This window comes from Ailuropoda melanoleuca, chromosome 2, assembly GCF_002007445.2.
Source record: "Ailuropoda melanoleuca isolate Jingjing chromosome 2, ASM200744v2, whole genome shotgun sequence".
Taxonomy (NCBI): Eukaryota; Metazoa; Chordata; class Mammalia; order Carnivora; family Ursidae; genus Ailuropoda; species Ailuropoda melanoleuca.
The window spans coordinates 87,193,249-87,212,154 of NC_048219.1; the positions used below are offsets into that span (position 1 = coordinate 87,193,249).

Sequence of the window (18,906 nt, forward strand, 5' to 3'; positions counted from 1 at the left end):
GGGGGGGAATTCCCCAGTTTGCAGCCCCGGACTCACAGAGATTTTCAGAGTAGGCCCTGTTATGAACTGAATTGTGTGTCCCCTGCCCCTCCCCCAAATTCCTATGTTGAAGCTCTAACTCCTAGTACCTCAGAATGTGACTATTTAAAGCCCATATAGGGCTTTCAAAGAGGCATTTAAGTTAAAATGTCGTTAGAAGGGCGCCTGGGTGGCTCAGTCGGTTAAGGGTCGGCTTCGGCTCAGGTCATGATCCCAGGGTCCTGGGATAGAGTCCCACATCGGTCTCCCTGCTGAGCAGAGAGCCTTCTTCTCCCTGTCCTACTCCCCCTGCTTGTACTTCTCTTTCTGTCAAGTAAATAAATAAAATATTTATATAAACAAGTAAGTAAAATGTCATTAGGATGTGCCCTAATCCAATATGAGTAGTGTCTTTTTTATAAGAAGAGGAGATCAGGGGGCACCTGGGTGTCTCAATCAGGCGTCAGACTTGGTTTTGACTCAGGTCATGATCTCAGGGCTGCCAGGCAGCTCTGCACTCAGCAGGGAGTCTGTTTGAGATTCTTTTCTTCTCCCTCTGCCCCTCCCCTGCTCTCCCAAGTGTGTGTGCTCTCTCTCAAATAGATAAATAAATCTTTAAGAAAACAAAAGAAGAAGAGATCAGGACACAGCCAACACAGAGGGACAACCGTAAGAGGCCGTGGTGAGACGGCAGCCATTGCAAGCTGAGGAGAAGACTCAGAAGAAACCAAACCTGATGACAGAGAGATCTTAGACCTCCAGCCTCTAGGACTGTGAGTAAATAAATTTCTGTTGCTTGAGCCGCCCAGTCTGTGGTATTTTGTTAGGGCAGCCCTAGGAGATCAATACAGGCTCCATGGTCTCTACCCAGGGCCTTGTTCCCTGCTCCTCTGTGACTTCTTTATAAGCAGAAGCAGCAGTGACTTAGAGCTGTGCAGGGATGACAGCTTTGCACCCAGCATCTCATCCATTGAAATCTGTTTTCAAAGGTGTAGCCTGAAGTTCTCAGAGGAAGAATTACTTCCCAGAGTGTCAGAGTCATTAGTGTCTGAGCAGATGCCTGAGCGTGCGGATTTCCGAGTCAGGGCCCTTCCTTCCCAGGATCATATGCCTTGAACTGATACTAAGTCAGATTCAAAAGCAAGACACCAACAACCTAAAATACCAAAGATATCCAAGACCCGCCCGTGGCCTTGAGATTGGAGGACAGCCTGCGTGCATCTGCCATGGCTAAGCTAGGGGTAACTAGCTTAGTGGGAATGGCTAGGATCTGCCTTCAACCCTCTCCTCACATTTCTACCCACTTCTCTTCCTCCCACCACAACAGTGACATGCTCACTCACTAAACTCAAAGATTACAGGGTGTGGAAGGAAAACAGTGAATGAAAGCAGAAGATGAAGAGCACTGGGGACTTAGGACCTGGTCCCTCACTGGTATTGGACAGTGGAGGCCCTCCCTGGTTGGTCTTAACTGGTTTCCTGTGAAAGGTGAGACACAACGGCAGGTCTGGGTCTTGACAATGCAAGGGTTCTCTCCTCAGCCTCACTGAGCCCGCTGCCCTCACATAGGGCCAGCAAACCATAGGCAGTGCAAACAGGTGTATGCAAGCTCACTTTCTGAGGAAGTGGGGCCTATTAACCCTATCTTTCTCACCCAGCAGATGGTCAGGTCTTGGCAGGACACTGCTGCCTTATCCGTCAGCAGCCATCTTGGAGATTTGCCCCGCAGGGTTAGGGCAACAGAATCGGATTCTCACTGTGAGCATGTTTGGGGAGGACTACAAGGAATTCTCCAGTGGCTTCCCAAACTACCAAAGGCATTTTAGTGACAACTTTGACGTCTGTTTGGTAGTAAGACAGAGTTGACATTCCTGCCACTATTCTGTGAAATCCAAACTTCCTAGGCCTAATAGGAAACTTTTGGAATGTCTTTGTTGGTTTGAGAATCTGGGGTGAAATAGTACCCAAATTTTTTTATGTCAGTATCAAAATCTAATTGTTTTAGGTACATAAATAATTTCCCACTTTCAGACTAGTCATAAAGAAAAGAAAGGGAAAAAGCAATTCATATTCTCTTCAAAAGTCTCATCATAAAATTAGAAGGAAAACAAACAAACAAAAGTCTCATCATGTCCAACCTGGTTCCTGGAAAAGTCTGCCATGGAGCTGGTATTGGGTTTTTTCGTTTTTGTTTTTAAAATTTATTTATTTTAGAGAGAGAGCGCGCATGGGTGTGTGCTCACATGGGACAGAGAGGCAGAGGGAGAAACTCCGGCAGACTCCGTGCTGAGTGCAGAGTCCGACACAGGGCTCAGTCTCACAACCCTGAGATCATGACCTGAGCTGAAACCAAGAGTCGGATGTTTAACCAACTGCATCACCCAGGTGCCCCGGAACTGGTATGGTTAACTGGACTTTGGGTCCTTTAATCAGAGCTAATGGTGGCCTTGGCTATGGCAGTGACTAGGAGAAGACAGAGATGAAGTGATGGATTGGAGGAAATTGTAGAAGGGTAAACTTGGTAAGATTTGGTGATATAGGCATTTGGAAAATGGGAGAGAGGAAGGAGCTTCTCCTTGACCTGAGGAACTAGGAGATGATGGAAAATTTCACTAAGGTGAAGAATTCAGGGAGAACAAACTGCTTTTGGAACCAAGAAGATACTTAAAGGCCGTTCTGATATTGATGTTGAGAATCCCATTAACCATTTAGAGGGACACATTCACCGAAGTAAAGAATATTAATCTATTCGGTGAAGGGGCTCAGCTGGAGATACTTTGGGGGAAGCCCTTAGCAGAAGGATAAGGGAATAAAGGCTAACAGAAGGCGGGGAATTTGATGAGATCTAGCCAGGGGTCTGGGAGAAGAGAAGAGGACTGAGGCAGCCGGAGCAGTGATGGGGCTAGGAGAGGAAGGGAACGCCGAGAGACAGCAGGATAGCTGGAGACCGATGAGCACCAGGACAGCATTTGTCGCAAGGAGGCAAAGGTGGTAGCAACAGGGCCATGTTATGCACGCCATTCAGAAATGACGACAACCACCTGTGTTCATCACTTCCAACTAAGCCTTTTACTTCATCTGTTTTAACCACCATGACAACCCTGCAAGGCAGGTGGGTGTTTTATCACCATTTTACAGACTAGGAAACTTACAGTGCTTTTGCCTAAGCTTCCCCAGCTAGGGAGGGCCATGGCTAGGGGTTCCGGCCAATGTGCTGGGACTCCAAAGTTCGCATTCTGAAGTACAAAACACCAAGTGAAGAGCACATGCTGGAAGCTGAGAGGGGAAACAACAGGGAGTTCGCGATGTACAGGATTGAGGGCCTCGCTGCTTCAACTGCCTCTTTTCTACCTGCTTACCCACAGGCCACCCATCTCCACCACTGTCCAGGGGAAAAAAATTTCCACCCTGTGCCAGAGCTGAGCTTTACACTCTTTCCATCTCCTCCACCCTGTTATCCTCAGCATGAAACGCATGCCCAGTGTCGTGATCAGTACAGAGAAGCAGAGGCTATGTGCAAGGCCGCAGCTTGAGTTTGAGTCCTGGCTCTGCCTCTTACTACCTATGACACTGTGGCAAGATGCTTCATCTCACCAGGCCTCAGTTCCTCATCTGTAAAATGGGGATAACGGTACCTGCCTGGTGGTGGTATCTGGAGACATTTAAGAAAACAATTCCCATAAAGCGACCAGCACAAGGCTGATCCAAAATAAACAATAGAAAAAAACTTAATACTATTATTAGCTATTCAGAGAAGCTAAACAAAATTATAAAGGTAAATACCCTTACAGTTCCTAAATTGCAAACCTTCCCTGGCTTTTCATTAGGTGTTCATCAGCCATTTCCCTATCTGCGCTTGTTTGTTCTTGCCTGACCCAATGTCTGCAATTCGCAACTCCTCCCATGACTTGGCATAACCCTTTCTTCTGTCCAGATATGTTCCCCCTCCTTTGTGGACCTGTTGTTTAGTCTGTAAAATTCAGCCCTGTGAAGCTTTCGTCATGTGCCCCCCACCACCACTCCTGTTCCTCCTTCTCAGACCAGCTGCACCTTCCCAGGTTCTAACAAGCATATACTCTCCTCTGGTGTTAGCAGCTCCCCCAGGATTAATTTACCCTTCCAGTTCCCCGTCAGACTCTGAGTGCCTTCAGGATGGCCATTTTGTCCTATTCATCTCTGTAAGTCAGCATCCTGACTGCCCAGATAGTCAGGAAATGCCTGATGAGGGACCTAAAGACCTTAGCCTCTGAATCATTACTCAAAAGGACACAGCACCCGGTATCTAACCCCCCCCCCCCAACACACCTCTCAGGGAACTCCCAGGAATATGCAGGTCAGAAGCAGGTCTAGCCGCACCTTGGGAGGAACTTCCTGCAGGCTGGCCCCAGAAGAAGGTAGAAGGTAGCTTCCGGGCTGTAACCCTTGTCCACGAATGGCTAAAGCCCACCATTAGCCAGTTTCTGGTGACCTTAGCTGAAGGCAGCGTTCACCACCAGTCCCCTCGATGGCATCAGTGCTTCAAGGGAGATGCTTTAGGGAGGGGTACATACTTGTGGGTAGACTGAATAGTCCCCCACCAAGATGTCCACATCCTGATCCCTGCAACCTGAGAATCTGTGACCTTAAATGGCAAAGGGACTTTACAGATGTGATTAAATTCAGGACCTGGAGGCAGGGAGACTATCCTGGATTATCTGGGTGGGCCCTAAATATCATCATAACAGACCTTATGAGAGAGAGGCAAGAGGCCTCATGGGGGGAAGATGATGTAATGACAGAAGCAGAGATTGGAGTGCTGAGGCCAGGAGCCCAGAAATGCCAGCGGCCTCTAGAAGCTGGAAGAGACAGGAAGCTTCCAGAAGGAATCAGTCCATCTGACACTGAATGTAGCCCCTTAACACTCACTTCAGGCTCCTGACCTTGAGAACTGTAAGAGATAAATGTGTGTTATTTTAATCCTCTAAATTTGGGGTAATTTGTTAAAGCAGGATTAGGAAATACACCATCCTTTCATTTGTGAAAGACACCAGGTTCTTTTAATTTGGGGGGAGGGAGAGTTAAGTGTGACGAGGAGCAGAGTAGGAAGTGTACTTGGAGAAAGGTGTGGGAGGGAAGGAAGATGGCAGAGGAGAAAAGAAGGGATCGGGAATGGGAAATGGTGCTCCACGGTGAGCAGACTGCTCCTTCACGGGCCTACCCAGCCTCCCTGACCTGCTCAGCCCGAGTTCCTCAGGGCATTCCCGTCTTCACGAGTGGCATTGAGCACCCTTCGATGGTGGTTGACCTCCCCCAGCCCTGGACCTCTATGGGGCTCCTTGAGGCCACTCCAGGGCAGGAAGACCCCAACTGGCTTCACTGTGGGCTGGCAGCAGCGGCAAGCTCTTCTTGTTCTGGGGACAGCTCTCACCCAGACTGCTGCCAGAATCCTGTTAGTGTCCTGGGGCTGCCATAACACATTACTACAAACTTGGTACCTGAAGACAATCGAAATTTATTCTCTCGCAGTTCTGAAACCGAAGCACCAGTGGGGACATGCTCTTTCCAAAGCTTCTAGGGGAGAATCCTTCCTTGCCTCTTTCAGCTTCTAGTGGCTCTGGGCTATCCTTGGCTTCCAGCAGTAAAACTCCAATTTCTGCCTGTGTCTTCATATGGCCTTCTTCCCTGTGTCTCTGTGTCCAGCTTTCCCACTCTTTTCTCTCGTCACCCTACAACCAGCAGGATTTCATCTGAAGATCCTTAATTATATCTGCAAAGACCCTATTTCTAAATAAGGTCATATTCTGAGCTTCCAGCTGGACATGACTTCTGGGAGGACACTAGTCAACCCCCTGCGGATGCTGAGCTCAAAGCCTCTCAGGAGGGCCTTCTGGAAGGAGGCCCAGACTTCCCGTGATTTTCCCTCTCTAGGTGCCCCTGCACTTTCCATCTCCAAAAAGCCCTTCTGTCTGTTGGTTGTGCCTGAGTACAAACCATGAGGAATGGCTTGCATTTTTACTAGCACTCCCCGTGTCCGACACTGGGGGGCCAGAGGGGAGTTTGTGTCTCCACTGAGGGACTCCAGGCTTCAGGGCAGTACACAGAGAGGTCTGTGGCCCTTGGCTAGATGCCTGTGGTAACCAGGAGAAGGCCTGAACTCTCTGGGCAACTAGGCAACTGTTCCCCAGATTCACTTGCCTGGGAAAAACTGGAAAAGAAGAGACATGGAGCTAGAATAAAGGCTCGGTGTTACAGTTTGAATATCCGTAAAATAGTGACAGCAAATGTGCACGCCTCATAGGATTACCATGGGGACACAATGAGATAAATGCAGTCCATGCAAAGTACTCAGGGCAGAATCTCAACATGGAAATACATTAATAATTATTAGTCATTTCGTTATGATAAACACTAACTGATACGAGTCCTCAATCTTTACCTTGGGAAACTCACAATCAGGGTGTAGAAAGACTAACACACAGGAGACAACTGGTACATTATATCTAGAGATGTCTAGATGAGATGTCTAGAGATTCTTCTAGACTGTGACCCAGAAAGTAAGAAAACTTGGGCTCCTGAATGTCTCATGACTTACAGAAGCCTTTCCCTTATGTCCTCTCATTTGATTCCACAAGAACCCTGGGAAGGAAGTAGGGTGTTTCATTCCTGTTTTACAGTTAGGGAAATTTCCAGTGAAGATGAGACCCCTGGGAATATGGGTCATCCAGCTAAAAAGTGACCAGGATGGAATTCGAGCCTCGGTTTTGTGTTTTACTTTTCTTTTGTCTTAGTGCTACACACTAGAAAGTGCTACACACAGATACAAATAATATCAATATTTGTACTGTAGGAAAGAGAAAATAATTTTTCCTCTACCCTTCTGCATTCTTCGTTGAGACTCCCATAATAAAAGACAGATTGACAAGAGAAAATCAAACAGAAGTTTATTAACATGCATACTTCATGGATACATGGGAGATACCCAGGAAAAAATAAGTAATTCCCCAAGGTGGCCTGGAATTCAAACATAAATACCATCTTAATAGTTAAACGGGAGGAGGCCTGGAGGCCTCTTAGTGGAGAGTAAACGCCTTTTAGGAAAGATGAACAGGCCCTTAGACGAGTACATGGGAGGTATGATAGATTCTGACAGTTTGTCTGGCTGCGGGGTCCACTTCTCCTGTGATAAGGGGCAATCTTCCCTGCTTGATGAAATTCCCAGGGAAGAGATTTATGACAACTGGGTTCCTTTTGGAGGATCTGCCTTTAGGCAGGTGTGGGGGGTCAGAGAAAGTGTGTGTGTCAGAGAAAGTCTGTCCTTTCAGTTTTTCAAATGCCTACGGCTCAAAATAGTCAATATGCCAGAGTAGCTATATTGGGGGGATATGTTCTACGACCCTTCTTATCGTAGACTAGACCTCTCTTGACCTCAACCCACAGTAAGAAATACATTTTCCATTGCCTTCCAGTCACATTCACATAGGAGTATAAATTGCAACAAGTTTCACAAAATGATTCTATTTGTGATATACTCTATTTTATGCTTCTTAAAAAAGGAAAAGTAAAAAGGTGATCTCTATCAAGGAAATAACTTTCATAACCCACTAACGGGTTACGACGTATAGTTAGGAAAACGCTGGCTAGAGGACACTACAGACTAAAGTAAAAATCATCTTACTTAATTTTAAAGTCTTAGTATTTCTCCAAATATGCCCCCTGAATCTCTCTGTGCTTGCACATGGCCTATGCCTGTCTTTGTAGGGCGGTGATACCCACCTCAGTAGCTAGAGCAGAAGGCAATTACGGTGGATGACAAAGGGAAATGCAGGTTGAGCTGTGTGGGAGCTGAGAGGGAAAGGTTCATTCCAGCTGAGCAAATAAGGTTGGTGATAGTTTGAGCTGGGTTCTAAAGAATATTTAGGATTTGAGACACATTTAGGTTGCGGGCAAGGAGAAGGTGGTGTAACCCAGGCAGAAGAGATGGTAAAAACAAAGACAGAAGAACTGTTGTGGGGCCCCATGTAGCAAGGGCAAAGGACAGTGATGAGAAGGGAGGCTTTAGGGGCACCTGGCTGGCTCAGTCAGCGAAGAATGCGACAAGATCTTTTTTTTTTTTTTAAGATTTAATTATTTATTGGAGAGAGATTCTGAGAGAGAAAGCAGGAGGAGGGACAGAGAGAGAAACAGAATCTTGATGCAGGCTCCCCGCCGAGCGCAGGGCTCCATCCCAGAGCCCTGAGATCCTGACCTGAGCCGAAATCAAGAGTTGGCTGCTTAACTGACTGAACCACCCAGGAGCCCCTAAGCATGTGACTCTTGATTTCGGGGTTGTGAGTTTGATTGAGCCCCATGTTGGGTGTGGAAATTGATTAAAAACAAAAAAAAAGTGAGCTTTTAGTACCAGTGACTCAATGACAAACTAGGGAGGAGCTAGGTTTTATTCTATGAACAACGTTGGAGCAAAGGATACGAATAGGCAATATACAGGAGAACAAACACAAAAGCTATCAAACTCATGTAAACATGCTTGAACTCATTTACAATCAAAGAAACAAAAATGAAAACAATGAGGTATCACTTAACACCAGAGGGAGTGGAAAAACTCAGAAAGTTGGATGACCCAAGGGCTGGCCTGGAAGTGGGCTCAGAGGCGTGCTGATGCCATGGTACTGGAAGTCTGGGACGACTATTCTGCAGGGGAGCCTTCACCCAGTTAAGACTAAACAGATCCGGGGCTTCTGGGTGGCTCAGTTGGTTGAGCATCGGACTCTTGATTTCAGCTCAGGTCATGATCTCAAGGTGGTGAGATTGAGCCCTGCAATCTCTATGCTCAGTGGGGAGTCTGCTCGGGATTCTCTCCATCTCTCTCTGCCCTTCCCCCTCTCACTCACTCACCCTCTCTCTCTAAAATAAATAAATAAAATATTTTTTTAAAAAAAGAATAATCAGATCCCAATAACCAGAGTTGTGTTTCTGGATTTTTATCCAAAAGATATTCTTACATAGATCCATAAGGGAAATGTACAGCAATGTTCCTTGCAGCATTTTTTGTGATGGGGAAATGGAGCAAACCTGGGTGTTTGTCACTCAGAGTGAGGAGCTGAAGTGCGATGTTGGCTCATGGTGAAGTTTAATGCAGCACATTCAACAACGTTGAATGTTCACATCACAACACAGCAGAGATGCGGGTTGAGCTTTGTGGGAGTTGAGCAGGAAAGGCCAATTTTTAAAATAAGGTTAGAAAAGGGAGAAAGTAGGGGCGCCTGGGTGGCACAGCGGTTAAGCGTCTGCCTTCGGCTCAGGGCGTGATCCCGGCGTTCTGGGATTGAGCCACGTCAGGCTCCTCCGCCATGAGCCTGCTTCTTCCTCTCCCACTCCCCCTGCTTGTGTTCCCTCTCTCGCTGGCTTTTTCTATCTCTGTCAAATAAATAAATAAAATCTTTAAAAAAAAAAAAAAGAAAAGGGAGAAAGTAAAACATAGAATAAGATATAAATATGATCCCACTTATGTACTTTCTCAGAAAGTAGAAATTAACTAGAACCGAGAAAGTAAAACCATGTTCTGCTATTCACCAGGCTGGGAAAACAGAGATCTAGCTAGCCGAAGAATTAGCAGGAAACATCTCTCCCAAGGACATGCTGCAGCTGTCGAGTCACAATCCCTTCTTTGAGTGGCCACTGCTTCTCTTGTTCACTGAGAAACCTGTTCTGAAAATCATAGACGACCAGAACTTTCGCTGTTTGAAAGCATACCAGCAAGAATGAAACATCCCCCTCCTACTGAGAGGACCCAAATCACTTTGACACAGAGAATGAGCCTTGATCTTCAACCCAGGTACAAATCTACAGTAAGAGGTTTCTAAACACAACATTCCACCTTTCTCTTAACTTTGTGGTTTCCAAGGAAACAGGATCCTGGACACACTTCAAAGCCTAATCTTGATGTCCGTCCTTTCACACAGCCCTGCTATGCTTTAAGCCCATCGGAGCTCTACACTCCAGGCTTCCCCACAACCTATATTAACTCTATTTTTTCCTTTGTTTGGTGAGACACATCAGTTTCTTCCATATGCGTTCTCCCTCTTTGAAAACTAGTCAATAAACTTGGCTTGTTAGACCAAGTGGTGGTTGTGGCTTGATTAAGATAGGGTTTTTTTTTCTTAGAGTTGCTATCATTTATTTCAGCATTCCTACGTGTTTGTTTATTTCTAATATTGTTTGAAATGCGAGTGCCGTAAGTGCTGCGTCGGAATCTTGCTTCTTTGGCTTAGCAGTACAGTATGATGAATGAAAGGAGACTCTGGCCTTTAATCCTGGCGTGGCCACTTCCTGACCATGTGACCGAACCATGTTACTTAACCTCTCTAGGATTCCATCTCCACATCTGTACACTGGAAATAATGATGCTTAGGAGGATAAACTGAGTTAATCCATGTAGTGTTTAAAACATCGTCTGGAACCAAGAAAGAATATGTAAGCAGTAGAAAAAATATATATGCCATTCTAGTTTAGCTTGGCATCTGTTTAGTTAGTAGTAAAGCATGTTCTGCAGCTTTTTAGTTTTTGCTTTGTAATAATAATAATAATAATAATAGACTCACAGGATTTGCCAAAATAGTACAAAGAGTACTCTTCACTCAGCTTCTCCCAATGGTGATATGTTATGTATCTGTAATATAACATCAAAACCAGGAAATTGACATTAGTACATTATTGTTAACTAATATACACGCCTTAATTACTGCTCACAAGTCTTTTAAACTGCATTCGTGTGCGTGTGTGCATGTAATTCTGTGCAATTTTAGTCCATGTATAAACTTGCATAACCACCACCACAATAAAGACGCAGACCTGTTCAGTCATCCCAAAAGAGCTTCCCAGTATCTTTCCAGCCACCTCCCATCTCCCCCGCATTGCCTGGAAACCATCAATCTATTCATCTCCATAGTTGTGTTATTTCAAAATGCCATATAAATGAAATATATAGTATGCAAGGGTAATTATTTTTAATGCCCAGAAAGCAATACTCTTTTTGCAAGAACACAGAGGAGGAAAACTAGAACGATTGTCTGCAAGGGAGTAAAGAATGAACAAAACAAAGGAATAATAAATAAGAAAAGGGGGCAATGGTTCTACTAAGTGTATACAGCAAATACAGTAAGAGATCTCAGAGTATGTGTGATCTGCAAATTTTAGAAAAACATGAGTAAAATTCAGGAGCATCAATTTAACGTGCATGTCTCAGGCAGAACAAAGATAAGAAGGTCAGAATAACCTTCCCCAAATATTGCCCTTGACTTGCCCAGTAACCCACAACAACTGTCCAGAGCCAGCTCTTCACACTCTCCTCCTAATTTCACACCCCTCTGTGACCCAGTCCTCCCTGAGGAGCCTGACGCTCTCCTGGGCTGGCTGAGGACCAAATCTCTCGCCGGGACCTCATCAGCGGAGTTGACTAGTCAGGAAAATCACTTCAGAGCATAACTCTGTTAAAGTTGATGTTCACAATTTTTTTTAAAAGGCATATTGCTTTTTTTTTCTTTAAGATTTTATTTATTTATTCGACAGAGAGTGAGAGATAGAGCAAGTGTGCATAAGCAGGGGGAGGGGCAGAGAGAGAAGCAGGCTCCCTGCTGAGGAGGGAGCCTGATACAGGACTCGATCTCAGGACCCTGGGGATCATGACCTGAGCCGAAGGCAGACGCTTAACCGACTGAGCCACCCAGGAGCCCCAATGTTCACAATTTTTTAAGTGATTGTATTTTTCATCAGATCGGGACTCACGAAGTCCCAGTCCCTGCGCCGGAGTCCGCACGTAAACCCCAGGAGCGTCTGGGGTCCATTGCTGCTGTCTGGGTTGAGCTCTGGTTGAAGATTTTTCTTGTTGAAGAAATCTTGTTGAAAATCTTGTTGAAGATTTTTTAAACTGTTTTTCAGAATTAATTAAAATGAACTGAGGGTGCACTAGGTGCCAAGAAGTAGGATAGGTATTTGAAACATATTATTTTTACCAAAAATATTCTCACAGCACTGGGGCTTTTTTTTTTTTTCTTTAAGGCTAATAACCCCACTGCCCAAATAACCTTTGCTGACAATGATTTCAAGCATACATTGATCAAAAATTCAAATGATATTGAAAGACATAAAGAAAAAGTAAAAGCCTCCTTCAGGCCTAACCAAACTTCTCTTTATCAGTAGCCAATCTTGAACCCTGGGTGGTTGACGCCTGGGTGGTTCAGTGGGTTAAGCATCTGCCTTCTGCTCAGGTCATGATCTTAGAGTTCTGGGATCGAGTCCCGCATGGGGTTCCTTGCTTGGCAGGGAGTCTGCCTCTCCCTCTGCCTGCTGCTCCCCCTGCTTGTTCTCTCTCTCTTACAAATAAATGAGAAAAATCTTAAAAAAAAAAAAAAAAGAAAAGAAAAAGAAAAAAGTTAAATACACTTATCAGTAGCCACTCTTATTTGTTATTATGTGAAATTCCAGAAAAATATTTCATTCGTGTACACACGCATACATACCAATACACATGCACCCCTTTTAATTTACATCAAAAGGGACCCCATCACTTTCTTATCACCTGCTAATAGATATTTAAGTAGTTTCTAAGTGTTTAATATTAAAAACAATACTGCTTTCTCTTTATTGAAGCATTTTAGCTAATAAAGAGTGCTAGAATATCATTTTGCAGCCCCTAGCGAATTAAAGGATCTAAGCATTAAGCATCAGCAGATGTTATCACATGAAGGGAAGCAATCAGACATTGTGTGTCTCCTGATAGAAAAAAAAAATAGCACCACTTATGTAACAGTCTTGCCAGGGAGTGAAAAAGTGAACCCGAATCTGATCAAGGACCCCTTTACTCCGTGTTTCTCTATGGGAAATGTAGAGGGGCAGCGATCATGAGGAAGCCCTCCACAGGCACGCCATCAGCAAAATCCCAACTGGAAAACTCTACAGGAAAAACAACGCAGTCTCTTCAACAAAGAAATTATAAGAAAAAAAAGAGATGAATGGCAAACATATATTAGAGTTGAAAGACATGTCAACCAACCATTATGTATAGAACTAATTTGGATTCAGATTCAAACAAAGTATTTTTTAAAGCTGTGACATGTAGATTAATTTTAACACCAGCTGGGTATCTGATGAATTAAGGAACTATTGTTAATTATTTTTGATGTGACTTGGTATTGCGGTCCTTATCGTTCAGAGATACACAAAGAAATATTTATGGATGAAATAATATGGTTTCTGGGATCTGCTTCAAAATGATACAGGATGGACACTCTTAAGTTTGATAACTGAAAAAGTTGGATAACGGATACCTTGCCTTCTGTGTATATGTTTTAATTTCTCAATTATCAAGAATTAGAAATACATTTTTTATAAAAATTTGTGATCTACCATCCCTGCATGAATATCTTATTTTGTTTAGGCGCTTTTGTTTTGTATTTGTATATGAAAAGGGAATTGTGATAGTTATTAATTATTGTCACGTTACCCACTGAAACATTTGCACCACGTTCTTCTCCCACTAGTAGTGTATAAGACTATCCCATTTCTTTAGCCCTAATCAGCACTGGGCATTAGCAAACCTTTACATTTGACCAACTATGAATCTCACGGTCCCCTTGGAATCTCATGGTCCCCTCCCAGCACCGCGGTGGCTGGTATCAGCCTGGAAGGCCTGATGCAGCCATTAGTGCCGTAAGGGAAGCCCCATTGCAGTGACTGGATACTCATTTGAGGATCAAAGTGCCATCGGCCCCAGAAGGTTCTTGAATGGGCATAGAGCCTGTAGCTCTGAGACTGAGTTTTCTGTTTTTCAATGACATTCGGCTCCTTTCTGTCTCCATAGTCGCATTAGCCTAGAAGCTAATCGGGCTCTCTAAAGTCTGTTTCCATCTGTCTGGTCTAATCTGGCAAGGTCCGGCTCTGCCTACGTGTCACCTCCTGTTACCGCACTCTCCTCTGTGTCCTCTAAACACCGCCCGCGCTAGACTTCTTGGAGGCCCTCCTACCTCTCTGGGCCTACTGTCCTTTGCTCTCTTCCAGGCCTTTGCCGTGCCACCCCTGCCTGGACCACTCTCCCTTCCCATCCACCTCAGGTCTCATCCTAAAGTCCCTTCCTCCCAGAGGCCTTCCTCACCCACACCAATGTCAAGTTAGGCCTCCCCCCATTACACTCTCTGTGTCGGCACTTACCCCACCCTAACACTTGTCACACTTTATTATAGTTACTGCTTTAGTATCTGACTTCCCTCCTAGCCACTAAAAGTCCAGGAAGGCAGAAGCCACTCTGTTCTGTTGAACCTTGTATCCTCACTGCCCGGCAGATTGCCTGATATCTAACAGATACTGAACAAATTATTGAATGAAAAATGAAGTAATGATATCATACCTAGCAATGCTCAGGAGTCAGAGAAGAGGAATGGTCCTAGAGATCCTTTCTTATAGAACTTAATAATATCAATAGATACTTAAAACATTTACAAACTTAGTAGATACAGACTTTTCATCACCCATGTGAGTGATTAAACCTAGTCTCCCCAGGCACAGGGACAGTCTCCCAGTTTAGGGTCACTTACTGAGACCTAAACAGAGCTGGCCCTCAGGCTTACTCTCTGTGCCAGAATTTCTGATTAGCCATAATGTGAGCTATGTTAGCCTCCCTCTCAAAGGAGCAGGGCTCCCCAGACCACACTGCGAAGCCAAATATGGTATAAGAGTTGTTGATAAGGTTTTACATTTTTTGTTTTATTTATTTATTTTTCTTTGGAGGCCAAACTGAGGCAGTGAGGCAGGCCGTGGGAGGTTTATAAGCAGCTGGGTGATGAGATCAGATTTGTGCTTGGAAGGTTACTCTAGCAGCTGACAGAATGGATTTGAGAGGTGTGAGCCTAGGAGAAGGTAGGTGTAACCCTAACACTTTCTCCCACTTGAATAGAAGAGGTGTTTGTGTACAGGTCCCACGCCCCTTCTGAGTTCCTTCCCAATTGAGGACAAAAAGTTTATCATGTTCATCTGTGGAACTATCATGACACAAAATTGGAGCACATTAAAAAGTGGGAGGACAGGAACCCAACCATCCATCAACGATTGAACGGGGGGCACCTGGGTGGCTCAGTCAGTTAAGCATCTGCCTTGGGCTCAAGTCATGATCCCGGGGTCAATAAAATCTCTTAAAAAAAAGAAAAAAAAGGAATTTGAGTGAAAGAAGTCAGACACAAATGACACACTCTGTACAATTCCATTTATATAAAGCTTTAGAAAATGCAAACTATCTCTAATGTCATAAGCAAAACAGCGGTTGCCTGAGGGCAGGGATGCGGGCAAAGGAGGACATTGGTAAAGGGAACAGAGGGAAGAATTATGAAGGGGCACTAGGAAACTCTGGGGTGGGGTGATGGATATGTTCACTATTTTGAGTGTAGTGATGTTTTCATTGATATACAGGTATGTATGTCAAAACTTAGCAAATTTTACTTTAAACACATGCAGCTTATTGTGTGCCAATTATAACATAATAAAGTTAAAAAAAGAAAGTACAGGTGGGTATGGTAGAGAAATTAAGGAAGAGGTGTCATCTGAGCTGGAAGATATGGCTTTGGCTTGAAAGAAAGCTCTGGCCAAGCCAGAAGGAAGGGGCAGTCCAGTCCAGACCTGAGCAAATGGGTTTACTGGAAGGTGAGCAGACCCTTTAAAGGAGAGCAGAAAACCTATGTAACCCTATAGGACAGCAGTAGGAAACAGAGCTACAAAAGGAGGAAGAGGCAGATTTTGGAGAGCTTTGAATATCGAGCTTTTTTTTTTTTTTTTTTTTTTTTTTTTTTTTTTTTTTTAGGGGTCAGTGAGAAGGGCAGAGGGAAAGGGAGACAGAGAGAATCTTAAGCAGGCTCTGCGTTGGGCATACTGGGCTTGATCTCACAAACCCTGACATCATGACCTGAGCAGAAATCAAGAGTCAGACGTTTCACCGACTGAGCCACCCAGGCGCCCCTATTTCTTCCATCTTCTTTATAGTGCTTATTATGTCTTTTTATTTTTTTATCTTTTTATTATTTTTTTAAAGATTTTTAAAAATTTATTTGTCAGAGAGAGAGCACAAGCTGGGGGAGCAGCAGAGGGAGAGGGAGAAGCAGTCTCCCCACTGAACAGGACCCTGGGATCATGACCAGAGCCGAAGGCAGACGCTTAACTGACTGAGCCACCCAGGTGTCCCTGTGGTCATGTCTTTTTAAACGACTAGGCATTAACTGTGTCCTCATAACAAGCTACTTCAGCCCCAGTGCACCTCCTGGATAAAGTAAGTTTGGCCAATGGCTTATAAATATTCATCCTCCAAATCAGAGGCAACCAGCTTTTCCACAGACCCAGCGGTGGTTGTACCTGTGAACTTCGTTTAATGAGAAAATATATTGCCGATAATAAGAATCCAGCCAAGCTTTTAAATTAATTGGTAATTTTATTAATAACAACAGCATCTAACACATTTGAAAACACACATGTAGGAAACAAAAGATTAATTCAGCTTATGATAATGTCTGGAGTCCATCTGGATTCATGAAACCCTTAGGATCAATTCCAGGACTCCTTAGTCAAAAGCAGAGTCGAATAACTGATCAGACCATCAGCAAAATCAAGGCTTGGACAGAAAGAGTGAACATTCTGTAATTACACAAAATAAAATTAAAATGCAATTGTCTGCGTGTGTGAGGATACAAAGGTGGACAATGTTAGCTGCTTGAGCAGTGAACCAATCCCTTTGCTTTTCTCAACCTCCTTTGTAAAAGAGGTTATTTAACCTTGCCTGTCTCACAGCGTCTATCTTTTCAGGGCCTCTTGATAAGTGACAAGGTGAGTGTAAATTAAAAGCTCATCTGCTTGGGGAACAGAGGATCAGGATGAAGATGGTGGGTGTCGGAAAAGGAGATGGGAAAAGGATCTTTCCAGTGACCAATGCTCTGAATTTAATGAAAATCCAAAAGAGGTTACACTATAACAAGAAGCATAAAGGGAAAACCAACCACGGCCACCTCCGTTTTGGTGTGCAAAAGGAATCTTAACCCGGGCGGCCTCAGAGCTCTTGCCCTCAAGTGACCCCAGACTGACTTGGCCAGAGCTCCAAAAACATTTCCGTTTTCATGTTTTCACACGTGTCTAATGGAAATGAACAGCACGCACCCAACCACGGAAGCGATTTAAGAAAGGGATGGCGTGGGAAAATTAATTCGACAAATTTTAATTCAGTAAGTATTTAAGTGTCCACTATGTGCCAGGCAGACTGGCGTTGACTATAACAGAAAACCAGACCAGCAAAGTCTCTGTTAAGGGCTTGAGGAGAAAGACCATAAATAAGATAAACGAACCAATTTCTGACAGCTGCTAGGAGGAAGAGAAAACAATGAGACCAGATGATAGGCAGGAACAAGAGACGCAAATTCCTGAGCGAGACTTGGGAAGGTCTGTGAAAGGTGACTTTTTGAGCCCAGACCTAAATGACCAGCGCCTCGCAGTGACCCAAGACCGGGGCGTTCCAAGGGAGAATTAAATGCAAAAACGATCCACAAACCGAGAAAGAATAGGGATTTCAAAGCCCCAAAGTGAGCGGCGGAAGCCAGAATCTCGGAATTCCGAAGCGGGCGCGTGAGTTTGAATATGCGTGTCGTCCAATCAGGGAAAGGCTGGGACCCGGCAGCGAAGGCTCCACCCTCGGCGCCCTGAGCTCTGGTATCCACAGGAGGCCGCACCGCACAGCAGAAGGGGTGACTGGGCAGCCAGGCAACTGCCCAACGCTCAGAATTCTTCAGGGCTCTGACGCAGTGTTCCCGGGACCCGGGCTTAGTTGTCCTGGGGTCTTTCCTTAAGTGAGGATGACCGAAATCCTTTCGTTTTAGAATACCGATGAAACAGACACCCAACGGTCACCAGGACACAATAGTCTGGGGACGGAAGGTGAGGAGAAGCGAATTTTCAACATCCTAATTCGAAAGGACGTGTAGGAAAACTAAGAAGCACAGTTAAGGGGTTAAGACGCGCCCTAGTTTAAAAAGCAAAGCCAGTCACGCGCCAAGAATCTCGAGTTGGAAAGGCTTAAAAAGCTACGTAAGCTATCTTTCATGACCTTTCACAAGTAACTTACTTTGTGAGAGCAAGTGAGGGGAAAGTAAGTGAACAAAGCTCTTTTCTCGTGATTAGGTGGGTGGCTCTGAAAAGAGCCTTTGGAGTCAAGCGGCCGGCGACTCATGCGAGCGCCGTGTCCCAGCAGGGACTCACTTGGAGCTGGTGTACTTGGTGACCGCCTTGGTGCCCTCGGACACGGCGTGCTTGGCCAGCTCGCCGGGCAGCAGCAGGCGCACGGCCGTCTGGATCTCCCGGGACGTGATGGTCGAGCGCTTGTTGTAATGCGCCAGGCGGGAGGCCTCGCCGGCGATGCGCTCGAAGATGTCGTTGACGAAGGAGTTCATGATGCCCATGGCCTTGGACGAGATGCCGGTGTCAGGGTGCACCTGCTTGAGCACCTTGTACACGTAGATGGAGTAACTCTCCTTGCGGCTGCGCTTGCGCTTCTTGCCGTCCTTCTTCTGGGCTTTGGTGACAGCCTTTTTCGAGCCCTTCTTGGGCGCGGGAGCGGATTTTGCCGGCTCAGGCATCGTAGAACACCACACGCGTTAGCAAAGAAAAGAAGTGCGAGAATGGGCGGGCCTGATCCTTTTATAACCATCGTATGCAAATTAGGGCTCCAAAAGCCCTTCGTTTCCATTGGGCCTTGTAGGGACCTTGCGTTATCAGTAATAACTACGTCACAGCACCTACTCTTGGCCTCATTGGCCAGTTCTGGAGCCAATTTAGGACCAATGAAAAACCCGTTCCTGACCCCACCCCTAGCAAAGCTTATAAAGGCTTTTCAAT

General features: G+C 45.1%; 1 protein-coding gene across 1 annotated transcript in view; it reads right to left on the reverse strand.

Moving 5' to 3' along the window:
• The window catches only part of LOC100466624 (histone H2B type 2-E), an 18,947-nt gene extending 262 nt beyond the window's left edge, over nucleotides 1-18,685 (reverse strand). The window contains exon 1 of the mRNA XM_034643200.1: nucleotides 18,255-18,685. Coding sequence (XP_034499091.1) covers nucleotides 18,267-18,647 — 381 coding nt within the window. The 5' untranslated portion in view covers nucleotides 18,648-18,685 and the 3' untranslated portion in view covers nucleotides 18,255-18,266. The remainder of the gene's footprint in view (nucleotides 1-18,254) is intronic.
• Between the last annotated feature and the right edge of the window lie 221 nt (nucleotides 18,686-18,906).